This window comes from Monodelphis domestica, chromosome 1, assembly GCF_027887165.1.
Source record: "Monodelphis domestica isolate mMonDom1 chromosome 1, mMonDom1.pri, whole genome shotgun sequence".
In the NCBI taxonomy this organism is placed as follows: Eukaryota; Metazoa; Chordata; class Mammalia; order Didelphimorphia; family Didelphidae; genus Monodelphis; species Monodelphis domestica.
In genome coordinates this window covers 293,551,772-293,565,737 of record NC_077227.1, presented here as the reverse complement: position 1 = coordinate 293,565,737, position 13,966 = coordinate 293,551,772, and the positions used below count along the sequence as shown (strand labels likewise).

At 36.2% G+C, this 13,966-nt stretch overlaps 1 protein-coding gene across 6 annotated transcripts in view; it reads right to left on the bottom strand.

Moving 5' to 3' along the window:
• FERMT2 (FERM domain containing kindlin 2) overlaps positions 1 to 13,966 on the bottom strand; it is a 131,411-nt gene that overhangs the window by 5,954 nt on the left and 111,491 nt on the right. For 3 of the 6 annotated variants that reach the window (XM_007473237.3, XM_001362466.5, XM_056811045.1), the window contains 4 exons: positions 4,680 to 4,786; positions 4,129 to 4,350; positions 1,871 to 1,891; positions 1,224 to 1,348 (listed from right to left, as the gene is read on the bottom strand). In XM_007473237.3, the coding sequence (XP_007473299.1) occupies positions 1,224 to 1,348; positions 1,871 to 1,891; positions 4,129 to 4,350; positions 4,680 to 4,786 (475 nt within the window). The remainder of the gene's footprint in view (positions 1 to 1,223; positions 1,349 to 1,870; positions 1,892 to 4,128; positions 4,351 to 4,679; positions 4,787 to 13,966) is intronic. The other 3 variants (XM_007473238.3, XM_003339496.4, XM_056811046.1) reach the window with 1 other exon arrangement.

Below are 13,966 nucleotides of genomic sequence, written 5' to 3'. Positions count from 1 at the left end.
AAAAAAAGGGGGAGGGGGGGACTACTTGCACGAAAATATTTATTGTTGCTCTTTTTGTGGTGGCAGAGAACTAGAAATCAAAGGGATTTGCACTAATTGGGGAATAGCTAAAAAAATTGTGGTATATGATAGTGATAGAATACCACTGGGCTCTATGAAATGATGAACAAGACAATCAAAAAGAGTCATAAAGACCTACATGAACTGATGCAGAGTGAAATAAGCAGAACTAGGAAAACACAGTACAACATAATAGCAATATTGTGATAGACTTAGTTACTCTCAGCAATAAAATGATCCAAGACTTGTGACAAGGAATATTACCCACCTCCTAAAAAAGAACTGATGGAGTCAATGCAAATCAAAGCATGCAATTTTTCACTTTAATTTTTGGGGTTTTGATATTGTATGACAATGCTCTTACAAAAATGAGCAATATGGAAGTAAGTTTTGTATTATAATGCCCAGATCAAATTGCTTGCCAGCTCCAGGATAGGGAGAGAAGGGAGGAAAGGAGACAGTCTGAATCATATAACTCTGGAAAACTTATATGAAAACATGTAATTGGTAAAATAAAGTATCTTTATAAATTTTTTTTTTTAAAGTAGGAAAACCATTAGAGAGCACTGTCATGAAAGACCATGGAGAAGTTAACATTGTTAACTCCTGAAGAGAAGTAAGTAGTATAAGGACTAAGCAAAAGCCATCAAAGTTAGCACTTTTACGAGGTTGCTAGTTATATTAAGGAGAGAAGTTTCAGCTGAATGTTGGGGTAGACTGCAAGGGGATGAAAAGTAAGTGAAATGTCAGGAAGTGGAAGCAACAAATACAGACAGCTTTTTTCTAATAGTTTGGAAACGAAAAACTGATGAGACATAGGACAATGAGTGAATTCTAGGGTCATATAAAAGTTTTTTGGTTTGTTTTTTAAGTACAAAGAAGATGTATATTTTAGGAGAAGGAGAAAATAGAAATTAAAGAGAGAAAATAAATGGGTAACAGAAAGGGCGGTCTGCTATAGGAAATAGAATCAACAGTACAAGTGGTGGGGTTGAATTTAGCTAGGCCACTTCCTTCTTCAGAGACAATAAAAAAGAGAAAATGGGGGATGATGTTAAAGACTGGATTATAGACGTGGGAGAAGCAAGAGCTCATGCTATATGACTTCATAGTTTTAGTAAAAATTCATAATTTTGAGGCTTGTACTAAACAGAGTCACTAACCTTGCAATAAAGTGTGTGATGCCAAATTCTGGTAAAGACTGCCATGCTTGAATAAATCGCATTTTGGCCTCAATAAGACTCATCTGAGCTACATTTTGATGAGCTTCCAGGATTCTTGCTGTGATCTGCATATAATTAAATATTACATTAACTATTAGCTATTTGTCTTCAAATAATTACTGTTATGCTAAAAATGTACATTACAGGAATATGAACTAGTTACATAATTTTAAAAACCCTTAGTATTAATTTCTAATGCTTAATTCCATTTTAACCCATAACAAATATCAAAAATATTTTGAGACAGAGTTGTTACTTGAGACGTCTATTATAAGCAAAGATATTGCAATGCTTTCAGGTGACACAAAAATAATAATTCTGTCCTACACAAATTTAGCTTCAAAGTGTTAAGTATGGAATGAGCAATAGTTCATTGGGTAAATGTAAGTTTCTAGCAGAGAATATTTGGTTAGCAGTTTTGCAATACTTAAATAACCAGAAAGCATTTTTTTTTAAAGTAACCAAAAAAATTTCAGGCTGTTTAAATGTACATTACACATACATTTGTACACATAAAAACAGTGTAAATTTAAAAAGTAGTGGAGTTATTCTATGTATGTGTCTACATTTAAATACTGTGAACTTACCAAATCTCTTATATAGCCTGGCTGTGGATGGCAATGGAAGGAAAGAAAAAAGAAGCAGAAAGAAAAAAAAAGGAATCAGAAAAATGGCAACAAAGCAAAGAAAAAGTCAGTCAACTGCAAACCAAAATTATAGCCAAAAATCATGCAAAATTTCTTAGGAAGAAAACAAGCAAAATGAATGTAAGCATGGAAATGAAAACAAGGAAGCACAGATCCATTTTAATTCAAATTTTTTTTCAAATTTTTATTTCATTTTTAATTCAAATTATTTTAAAATTTTGTGTTACTAAACATTAAGCTTCTAAATGTGCATACATCTGTGGGAAAAAAATACATTAGGCTGAAAAAACTTTATCTCATTTCCAAGTACATGTTTATAGTAGAACTCATTGTTTCTAATGGGGAAAACAAGATAAATATTCAAAGTATTTCATTACCTCAGAGGTAGTAAGAAGTAATACTGCCCATACAATACTCTTTGGGATAAGTAAAATTTAAAAAATCAAATGCATTAAATATTATATTGTTTCTAAAATTATAGCAGTAAAATAAGCTTCCAATTACCACCTGCTTTTTGCATACATTTTCCTAAAGGGGAAAAAAGGCACTACTGTATAGGGCTGCAGAAATAAAAATAATTATTCTACTCAAGTGAGCTTCACATTTATCAGATGTAAAAGCTAAGCGACTTTTTTTAATTGAAAATTTTTATTTAATTAATTTAGACTATTTTTCCATGGTTACATGATTCATATTCTTTCCCTCCCCTCCACCCCAGCCAACAAGGAAGTCCACTGAGTGTCATTGATCAAGACCTATTTCCATATTGTTAATATTTGCATTAGGGTGATCACATAGAGTCTACATCCCCAATCATATCCACATCAACCCATGTAAGCACCTCTTTTCTTAAGACAACCAGTTTATTAGCTTAAAATGCATATGTGGCAGGCCTTATGTATGCTAATGTTGGCATGGAATTTGAAATAGATTCAAGAGACTAAATAAAATTAAATTTTGATCCAATGCATCTTTGATCAATATGGAACCATGGAAGTAAGTAAGAGCCATAAGATGTAGTCTAGCACAGTGGTTTTCAAATTTTTCGGTCTACAATGTGTTTTTGTAGGACAAAACTTTGTGGACTATACACTCCTCACCCTACCTCAACTCAACTCTCACTTGGTACTGAACAAATAAAAATTAACTGGTGGGAAGAATACTATGCCATACTCAAAAAATAAGTTATTGATGATTAAAGCAAAATAAAAGATATAATCTTTTTTTTTTTTTGTAAAACCCTTACTTTATATCTTGGAGTCGATACTGTACTGGCTCCAAGGCAGAAGAGTGATAAGAGCTAGCTAGGCAATGGGGGTTAAGTGACTTGCCCAAGGTCACACAGCTAGGAAGTGTCTGGGGCCAGATTTGAACCTAGGACTTCCCGTCTCTAGGCCTGGCTCTCAATTCACTGAGCCACCCAGCTACCCCCAGGATATAATCTTTTAAAACATTACTCTTAAGAAGAAATCAAGACCTATATGACTGAAAAAGTCTTTAATAGAAAAGCTTTGGTTTGGTACTGACTAAAATGGTTTTGTGTCCAAAACACTAAAAGATAGATAACAATGCCATTTTAAAGATCTATGGAAAAGGGATTTTATAACTTGGTATGAACATTATTAAAATGCTTGGTAACACACTATTATATTTAAACTTCTTATCTGATAATGAGATAATAATGAGATAATTTGATAATAAATACATATACTAATTGGTAAAACCTGAGAATCTACCTGAGGTCACATTTGAGCTCAGGTCCTCCTGACTCCAAGCCTAGTACTCTATCCACTGAGTATTTTTAATCCTGGAGTATTTTTAAGATTTATAGATTTATAATAAATGTTTTTTTTTGCTCCACTTTTCTTTAAAAAAAAATGAATTCCATAAATATCTCTAGGATAGCATTTCCTATTTTCAAAAATCCTACTGAATTGGAACAATCTGAAATGTCAAGATGAATCACTAAAACTGAGAATTTCCATCAAAGAAGATCTACTTAAAAAAGAGTATTAATTGTATCATTTATATAAAAAAAAAACAACTGAAATTAAATTGTTCTCTCTATCCAGGTTGTATAAAACAATGTTCATTCAGATTTCTAAATAAGTAAAAAAAGGGCTAAAGTTTGAATTCTAAAAACAAATATATATTTAAAACAAAACACAACAAAAACTGTACTAAGGAGAAATGAATACCTGCTTATTTCTGTACTTCTTTAAGTATCGAGGTGACACCAAACATTCAGGATTAATATCAGTTGTGACTTGCTCTGGTATTAGTTGAGGATCTGGATTCAAATGTTGCATCTTCAAAAATGAAAGAATATTCTGAACTTCTAAGTTATAAGAACTGTCTGCCATGGTCTTGCCCTTGGAAGCTAATCTGCAGGCTGCCATCCAGTGTGCATACTGTTTTTCCTAAAATTGAAATGAATTTAATAATAAAATATAAATAAGCATGAATAAAATAAAAATTTAAACAAACGCAAGAAATATATTAATAAAAAAGAAATTCATTGTACTGTTGGGGCAGGTAGCTATCAGGGAGCTAGTAGATTGAGAGAGCCAGACTTGGAGACAGAAAATCCTGAGGTCAAATCTGGATTCAGATACTTCTTAGCTATGTGACTCTGGGTAAGTCACTTAATCCCAGTTGCCTAGAACTTACCACTCTTCTTCCTTGAAACTACAGAAAATAAAGATTAAAAAAAAAAAGATTTATGCTGTACTTTAGGTGAAAAACTTACATTGTCACAACGAAGCCAGATTTCATTCATGCCCTCTGCAACTGGAATCAGTAGCTTAATATTAAATTTTTGACCTGAAATATTTACATCTGGAGTAACTTCACATCCTATAATTTAAAATATAATAATTAAAATAATAGTTATTTTTCTTTTATAAAATGTATCCTCCATGCAATATTCCACGCAAAATTCAAAACCTTAAGTAAGTCTTCATTTTATGGTGACTCAAAATGTTTAATATCACTGTTAAGAGAAAGCATGAATGAGGGGATCAAACTCATTGAAAACAGGACACATGAGGGCACCTGGATGGCTTAGTGGATTGAGAATCAGGTCTAGAGAAGGGAGGCCCTATTTTCAAATATGGTCTCAGACACTTCCAAGCTATGTGACCCAGGGCAAGTCACTTAACCCCCATTGTTTAGCCGTTACCACTCTTATGCCTTGGAAACAATACACAGTATTGGTTTTAAGATGCTTCTATCTTTCCAAAGAAAAAGAAAAAAGGACATCTTAAATTTATATTTATATTCAAACTGGCCTCAGATACTTCCTTAGCTATATGACCCTCGAAAAGATATTTAACCTGAACTGGCCACTCTTCCACCTTTGAACTGATATTTAAGACAGAAGGTAATTTGTTTTTTTGTTTGTTTTTGAATTATATTTAAAGAATTCTGCTTGTGGTGGTCTAAACAATCCTCAGCAAAGTTATAATCTTAAAAAAAAGAATTCTCATTTTAGCTAAGTATTCACAAATGATTTCTTTAAACAGCAAGAACTTTCAAAATATGATTTGTTTATAAAAAAGATCAATTTATACTTTAGGAATAAATCTATTAAACAAAATGCAATGTAACTGTACAAATCAAAGAGTAGAAAATAAAGTTCAATCAATGTTCATAAATGTTTCTTCTGGGAAAGTTTCAGAAAGTTTTCTGAAACACGGTTTCTGTTTATTATTGAAATTGGACAGATATAGCAAAGACTTCAAAGAACATGCATCAATCAGAGGATATGGCAGAACTTCCTATTTTTATAGACATCAGGAAGGAAATAAAGGAAAAATGACAGAATGTTTCTAAAGTAGTTCACAACAGAACATCTTATTCAAGTTCAGGAAAAGCTTTACTTACTCAGTTATGATCTTAATTTTCATCAGAGAATAAGAGAAACCTTAGAAACTTGTTATTTGTAGATAAAATTCAACAATATTAACAAATTACAACCTCTCCTCTAGAAAAAGTTCAAAGAATACATTCTTCCAGGTATGAAAAGAAATAAGGAATGAAAACATCCATCTCTAGAATTCCTTTTAAATACTACTCGCTACTAGTAATTAAGTATTATGGATTTAAAGGCCTAGTTCTAGGTTACAGGCCATTTAAGGGAATAAAAATCAAAAAGGGGAATTATTATAAAATAATTAATTCAGCTTAGTGATGTTAAACAAGAATTCTAAAGTTAAACAAGTGACTAAATGAAATAAAACTAAATGGTAATGATTACAACAGCAGCAGCCACATCTAATATTTATATGCCACTGTAATAAGTGCTTTATAATTATTATCTCACTTGATCCTCACAACAATTCTGAAAGGCAGTACTATTATCATTCTCCTTTTACAGGTAAGGAAAGTGAGACAAACAGAAGTTAAGTGACTTTACCAGGAGCATATGAAATTTTAATTCAGATCTTTCTGACTCTGGGCCTATTTCTCCTTTCCATTGTGTCACTTAGCTACCAATATGACAAATGAAAGTTATGAATTTAAAGGCTGAATAACATCTTTTTTCCCAAATTTACCTATTTTATTAAGTTGAGTAAACATAAAACAATCTTGTTCTTTCCTATTATTACATTAGATCATAAGTTATTATAAAATTACATAAGATCACTTATATTATTGAAACAGCTCTGACATTTCTCCTTCGATATTCCCTTGCTATCTGTTTTCAACATTTTTATCCACTGAATCGAAGTCCAACTTGAGTAAATATCATCAATTGTGTGAAGATGGGATTAACTCTCCCCTTGCCTACTTTAAAATTTAATGCCTAAGTAGGGGAGGTCCTCAACCCACATGCTAAAGTGGGTGACAACTCAGAAAAAAACCGACTGCCTACAGGCAGTCATAAGCAAGTTATAGAGAGCAAATGGTAAAAGTGGAAGAAGACACAGGTAATGATAAAAAGAAGAGACTTTAAAAGTGGCTGCAACTTCCTGTAAGAGTTTTCAAGCTCTTTCGAGACTGTGTAGGCCAGTGGAGTATCATCTTCCTCAGCGTGGAACTTGAGACTAGCATTTCATAAGACCCTCCCTGAAATCTTCTCCCCTTGGACTTTCGATTGGTGAGTGGAAAAAGCTGGCCTTCCTTTCCTGGCTTCCTAAGAGATTAACACCAGATAGGCCTCCCTCTCCAAGGAAGTTGCATGGGTGAAAGAAATCCTTCCTTAATTTACCTCTGAGCCCTTGAGTTGGGACTTCTGGAGTCCTGCTGGAGTGGAGTCAGGGGCCAGAGCAAATATTTAGGGTGATAAGCTATACTTCTCAATCTACCCTCTTTAAGATTCCTCTCCTTTCACTCTTTCCCTCTGTCGTAACTGATAAAAAGTCATTTTGACTTGAGATATATTAATTTCGGTGACCACGTTCGCTTATATTTAGACCAACATTAATTTAAACTCCTACAATTGCCTCAACTACCAGCATTCTCCAATCTCCACAAAAAGGATTAAGTTGCACTAGAATGTCATGGATGTGGCACTAGTGAATATTAATTGTTACATCACCATCATTAGTTTTATAGCTGATATAAAGAGATACAGGTTAGATAGTTTGGATAACTGGGGACATTAGTAGTTGAATGACCCGAATGAAAAAGTAGTCATTAATGTTAGCATATCTAATTAGAAGGTCTCTTGCTAGCCATTTCTTAGTCTTCATCCTTTCTGAAATTACTATATGCATTTAACATTGCTGGTCACCATTCTTCCAAGATACAACAATCTTGAAAATCCCAGAAGTAGAGACTATTTTGGTTCTCCTAGAAACGAATCTTGCATGCCTTCAGTCTCCTTTCTTGGATCATCATTGTGATTTACCTCCTAACAAAAAATGTTCTCCAAGGTTTGCTTCTTGGGTCATCTGCTTTTTCACTACCTTTATCCTTTATTCTGATGAACAGAAAGGCAGTTCATGCCCTAAAAGTTATAGTCTAATAAAAGTTTCAGGGGATGTGGGGGAAACCAAGTGAAAGTATTAATAAATAGAGATGGTGGGGAAAGTATCAGGCAGTAGAAAGAGAGCAAATTGAAGATCAGAGAGACAAAACTGTTTATCAGCATAATTTTCTGGAAGAGTAGTGAAATTAGCATTAAAAAAGAGTTACCTGTTCATTTGCAATGGGGATAAACTAGATGCATTCCCAAAAAGTTCAGAAGTGAAACAAAGATGCCCATTATCACTGCTATTATTAAACATTGTACTAGAAACACTAGCAGTAGCAATTACAGAAGAAAAAGAAATTGAAGGTATTAAAATAGGCAGTGAGGAGAATATTACTCTATGCGGATGATATGATGGTCTACTTAAAGAATCCAAGAGAATCAATTAAAAAAGTAGTTGAAATAATCATCAAATTTAGCAAAGTTGCAGAATACAAAATAAACCCACATAAGTCATCAGCATTTCTATATATCTCCAACCCATTAAAGCAGCAAGAATTAGAAAGAGAAATTCCATTTAAAATCATCCTAGACAATATAAAATACTTGGGAATCTATCTGTTGAGACAAACACAGAAACTATATGAACACAATTACAAAACACTTTCCATGCAATTAAAACTAGATCTAAACAATTGGAAAAACATCGACTGCTCATAGGTAGGATGAGTTAACATAATAAAAATGACTATCCTACCCAAACTTACTTATATAGTGCCATACCCATCGAACTACCAAAATTTTTTTACTGAATTAGTAAAAACCATAACAAAGATCAATTGAAAGAACAAAAGATCAAGGATAGCCAGGAAAATAATGGGAAAAAAATGTGAAGGAGTGGTACCAGATCTCAAAAATATTTTCCTATAAAGCAGTAGTCATCTGGCTAAGAGACAGAAAGGAGGTTCAGTGGAATAGACTTGGGGTAAGTGACCTCAGCAAGACAGCTTTTGGGACCAAAATCCATTATTTGATAAAAACTGCTGGGAAAATTGGAAGACAGTGTGGAAGAGATTAGGTTTGGATCAACATCTCACCCTACACCAAGATAAACTAAGAATGGGTGAATGACATGAAGAAGAAAGCTATAAGCAAATTAGGTGAACACAGAATAGTATACATGTCAGACCTTTGGGAAGGGAAAGACTTTAAAACCAAGCAAGCCTTAGAAAAAAATCACAAAATGTAAAATAATTTTGATTATATCAAATTAAAAAGTTTTTATACAAACAAAACAAATGTAACCAAAATTAGAAGGGAAGTAACAAATAGGAAAACAATTTTCATAACAAAAACCTCTGATAAAGGTTACTCAAATTTATGAAGAGCTAAACCAATTGTACAAAAAAATCAAGCCATTTTCCAACTGATAAATGGGCAAGGGACAAGAATAGGCAGTTTTCAGCCAAAGAAATCAAAACTATTAATAAGCACATGAAAAAGTGTTCTAAATCTCTTATAATCAGAGAGATGCAAATCAAAACAATTCTGAGATATCACCTCACACCTAGCAGATTGGCTAACATGACAGCAAAGGAAAGTAATGAATGCTGGAGGGAATGTGGCAAAGTCAGGACTTTGCATTGTTGCATAGTTGGTGGAGTTGTGAATTGATCCAACCATTCTGGAAGGCACTTTGGAACTATGCCCAAAGGGCGATAAAAGAGTGTCTGCCCTTTGATCCAGCCATAGCACTACTGGGTTTGTACCACAAAGAGATAATAAGGAAAAAGACATGTTCAAGAATATTCATAGCTTCACACATTGTGGTGGCAAAAAATTGGAAAATGAAGGGGTTGCCCTTCAATTGGGGAATGACTGAACAAATTGTGGTATATGTTGGTGATAGAATACTAGTGCTCAAAGGAATAATAAACTAGAAGAATTCCATGGCTCCTGACACAACCTCCAGGAATTGATGCAGAGTGAGAGGAGCAGAACCAGGAAAACATTGTATACAGAGACTGATACACTGTGGTACAATCAAATGTAATGGACTTCTCCATTAGTGGCAATGCAGTGATCCTGAACAACTTGAAGGAATCTACAATCTACACTCTCCACATTGAGAGGAAACCCTGTGGGAGTAAAAACACAGAAGAAAAACAACTGCTTGAATACATGGATCGAAGGGATAGGGTTGGAGATGTAGACTCTAAATGAACTTCTTAGTGCAAACATCAACAACGTGGAAATAGGTACTCATCAAGGACACAAGTAATACCCAATGAAATTTAGCATTGGCTGTGGTGTGTGGAAGGGAGTGAGGGAAATAATGTGATTATTGTAACCAGGAATTGTAAAAAGGAATAATGTTCTAAATTGACTAAATAAACTAATTCAAATGGGAAAAAAAAATAAAAAAGAAAAGCAGCCCTGCTTCAAATCCTAGGGCTGGTCCCTTGTGGCCTATTCATCCAAAGTATTTTTTCTGCCTTGGTATTTTTTAACCAACTCCTTTTTAATTCTCTTCATTTTTTGATCGATTGTTCAGGGCAAAACTCCAAAGATTTCCTTTTAATAGATGTCAATGGTTTCAGTAAAAAAGGAGGTGAAGTCATCTGTTGAGATCTGAGATGGAGGAATGAGATCTGAGATGCAGGTGTGAGATCTGAGAAGCCATTTTAAGAGCCATTTTAAAGAGAATTAGGGAAGTATAAAAGGACTGCCTTCCTGGGGGCAGGTAGCTCTGTGGATTGAGAGCCAGGCCTAGAGAGGTCCTAGGTTCCTAGGTCCTAGGTTCCAAGATGGAAGGTAAGGGTTTAAAAAAAAAAGTACTGACTTCCTGAGGGCCCACTATAGAGCATAAATTATTGTGGATATAATCAATATGGCAACATCTTACTTCAGCATCATTCATTAGCAGGTGAGTAGGTGGAAAAAAGGATAATAATGTTAGTTAATATTCTAATGATGATAGGGCAAACAGAGCAAAGAGATTCAAGAACATAGTATAAAGTTGAACTGATTAACAATTGGGTTAAACTTTGGGAAGGAAAGTGAAGCTAGACTAGAGATGATGGTCTGGGAAATTAAAAAGAAATAGAAGGATCGGAGATCAGAATAAAGATGTAGAATAAATTAGGGTCAGGGAGAAAGGGTATGACAGAAGTTATAGCTAGATGGTGGAAGATAAAAAATATCACTTCAAAAAGCAGTGAAAATGGTGGTTCAGTAGCTTGAGAGCCAGGCCTAGAGACAGGAGGTCCTAGGTTCAAATCTGACCTCAGATACTTCTTAGCTGTGTGACCCTGGGCAAGTCACAACTCCCACTGCCTAGCCTTTACCACTGCTCTGCCTTGGAAACAATGCATAGTATTGATTCTAAGGTGGAAGGTAAGGGTTTTTAAAGAAAGCTGTGAAAAGGGGGCAGCTAGATGGCTTAAGAGATAGAGATGAAGAGGGCGGCTTAGAGAAAGCTAAAGTTCAGATATCCAGAAACCCTTCCCTACCGAACTCAAACTATATGCTCCTAAGGCACCAAAATTCAAAACAAACAATAGCATAGACCGCAGGAATCCTCCTCCTGGACCTGGACCTGGACCAAAAGGTTCGGCCCCCCCAAAAGCCAGAACACGAGATCACTTGGACCTAAGGAGTAGGCAGAAGGAAGGTCCCAAGACCCATCCCCCATCCCAGAGCGCTGAGTCCGAGGCAGCAGAGGGAACATCAGAGCCTCAGGGTCGGCTATCCTGAAGGCCCCTTCCTGAAAACAACCTAACCCAGTCGAGGGGGGACCCAGACAGCAGGGAAACGGAGAGAGACTGGGTGGGGGGAAGGGGAAGCCTGTAACCCCCTGACCAGATCTTTCCATCTGAGTCTCACCAAAGGTCCCTGCCTCAGGGCATACTAAGTCTGAGGTTAATCCTATCACCAGCCCTCAGAGCTCCAGGAAGCCACGGCCCCTCCCCCCTCAGAGAGCAGGGTCCTCTGAAACAACAGTAACCCTCAGGGCTGGCAAAAGGGCCTCGGGAGCAAGCTATTCTGAAGGCCACATCCTGAAAACAACCTGACCCAGTCGCAGGGGCACCCAGACAGCAGGGAAACAGAGAGAGACGGGGGACCCTGCAGTACCCTAGCTGGATCCTTCCATCCTAGTCTCACAGAAGGTCCCTGCCTCAGGGCATACTCAGTTCAACCAAGAGAAAGTTAATCTTATCAGGAGCCCTCAGAGCTCCAGGAAGCCTCGGCCACTCCCCCCTCAGAGTGCTGCCTCTACTGGCCAGCTAAGGCACAGAAAGAAACACCGCGGGGAAAGGGCCAAGCCAGGGGCAAAGCTTGGAAGTAAGGCAACAGCGAAGCATCAGGAGGGAACTGAGGAGGGCAGTAATACAGAAACACCAGCAATTCCTGGCTTCCCCAGGAAGACAGAACAACAACTGCAAAGAACTAACAATCTGCCTAGGGCTAAAACCTCTGAACACCAGACAGAGATAAGAAAAGCTAGTCCTCCCCACTCAGATAGAGATGGCAAACTCCACAGAAGCACAAAAGCCCCAAAATTCCAAGAAAAACAAGAAGAAGGGGGCGACTTTGGACACATTTTATGGAGCAAAAATACAAAATACAGAGGAGATAGAAGAGGAAAAACAAGCAAATGCTCCGAAAACTTCCAAAGGAAACAGAAAGTCTACACAAACCCATGAAGAATTTCAATCGGGAAGGATCAAAAAGATGGAAGCCTTCTGGGAGGAAAAGTGGGAAATAATGCAAAAGAAATTCACACATCTACAAAAAGAGTGTGACCAAACTGAAAAGGAAAACCAGGCTTTAAAGGTCAAAATTAGGCAACTCGAAGACAACGAGCAGGTAAAAGAGCAAGAATCAATAAAGCAAAGCCAAAAGATCAAGAAATTAGAAGAGAACATAAAATATCTCACTGACAAGGTGACAGACTTGGAAAATAGAGGAAGAAGAGATAATTTAAGAATAATTGGACTTCCAGAAAAGCCAGAAATAAACAGCAAACTCGACATTGTAATACAAGAGATAATCAAAGAAAATTGCCCAGAGATTCTAGAACAAGGGGGCAATACAGCCACCAACAGGGCACACAGAACACCCTCTACACTAAATCCCCAAAAGACAACTCCCAGGAATATAACTGCCAAATTCCAAAGCTCTCAAACAAAAGAAAAAATCCTACAAGAAGCCAGAAAAAGACAATTTAGGTATAAAGGAATGCCAATCAGGGTCACACAACACCTTGCAAGTTCCACTCTAAATGACCGTAAGGCATGGAAAATGGTTTTCAGAAAGACAAGAGAGCTCGGTCTTCAACCAAGAATTAGCTATCCAGCAAAACTGACTATATCCTTCCAAGGGAAAGTATGGGCATTCAACAAAATAGAAGATTTCCAACTTTTTGCAAAGAAAACACCAGAGCTCTGTGGAAAGTTTGATATCGAAAAACAAAGAGCATGGAACACCTGAAAAGGTAAATATGAAGGAAAGGGGAAAGGAGAAAAATGTTATCTTTTTCTTTTACTCAAACTCTCTTCTATAAGGACTACATTTATATCAATTTATGCATACTAACATGTGGGGAAAATGTAATGTGTAAATAGGGGGGAAAGAAAGACCAAATAGAATAATTTTTCTCACACAAAGATCCACACGGGAAGGGGAGGGGAAGAAAATTCCTATAAGAAGGAGAGGAAGAGAGTTTTTACTTAAACCTTACTCTCGAGGAAATCAACTCTGAGAGGGAAGAACATCCAGATCCATTGGGATCTTGAATTCTACCTTACCCAACAAGGGAAGGGAGAAGGGAAAACCAAGGGAAGAGGGGGGAGGGAACACAAAAAAGGGAGGGAAGAAGAGGGGGGAGGGTGAGGAAATAAAAAGGGAGGGACTAGAAAGGGAAACATATCAAGGGAGGGGACAAGGGGGACTGATTTAAAGTAAATCACTGGACTAAAAGGTAAAGCTGAAGAAGAAAGGTTAGAATTAGGGAAGGATATCAAAATGCCAGGGAGTCCACAAGTGACAGTCATAACATTGAACGTGAATGGGATGAATTCACCCATAAAACGTAGACGAATAGCAGAATGGATTAG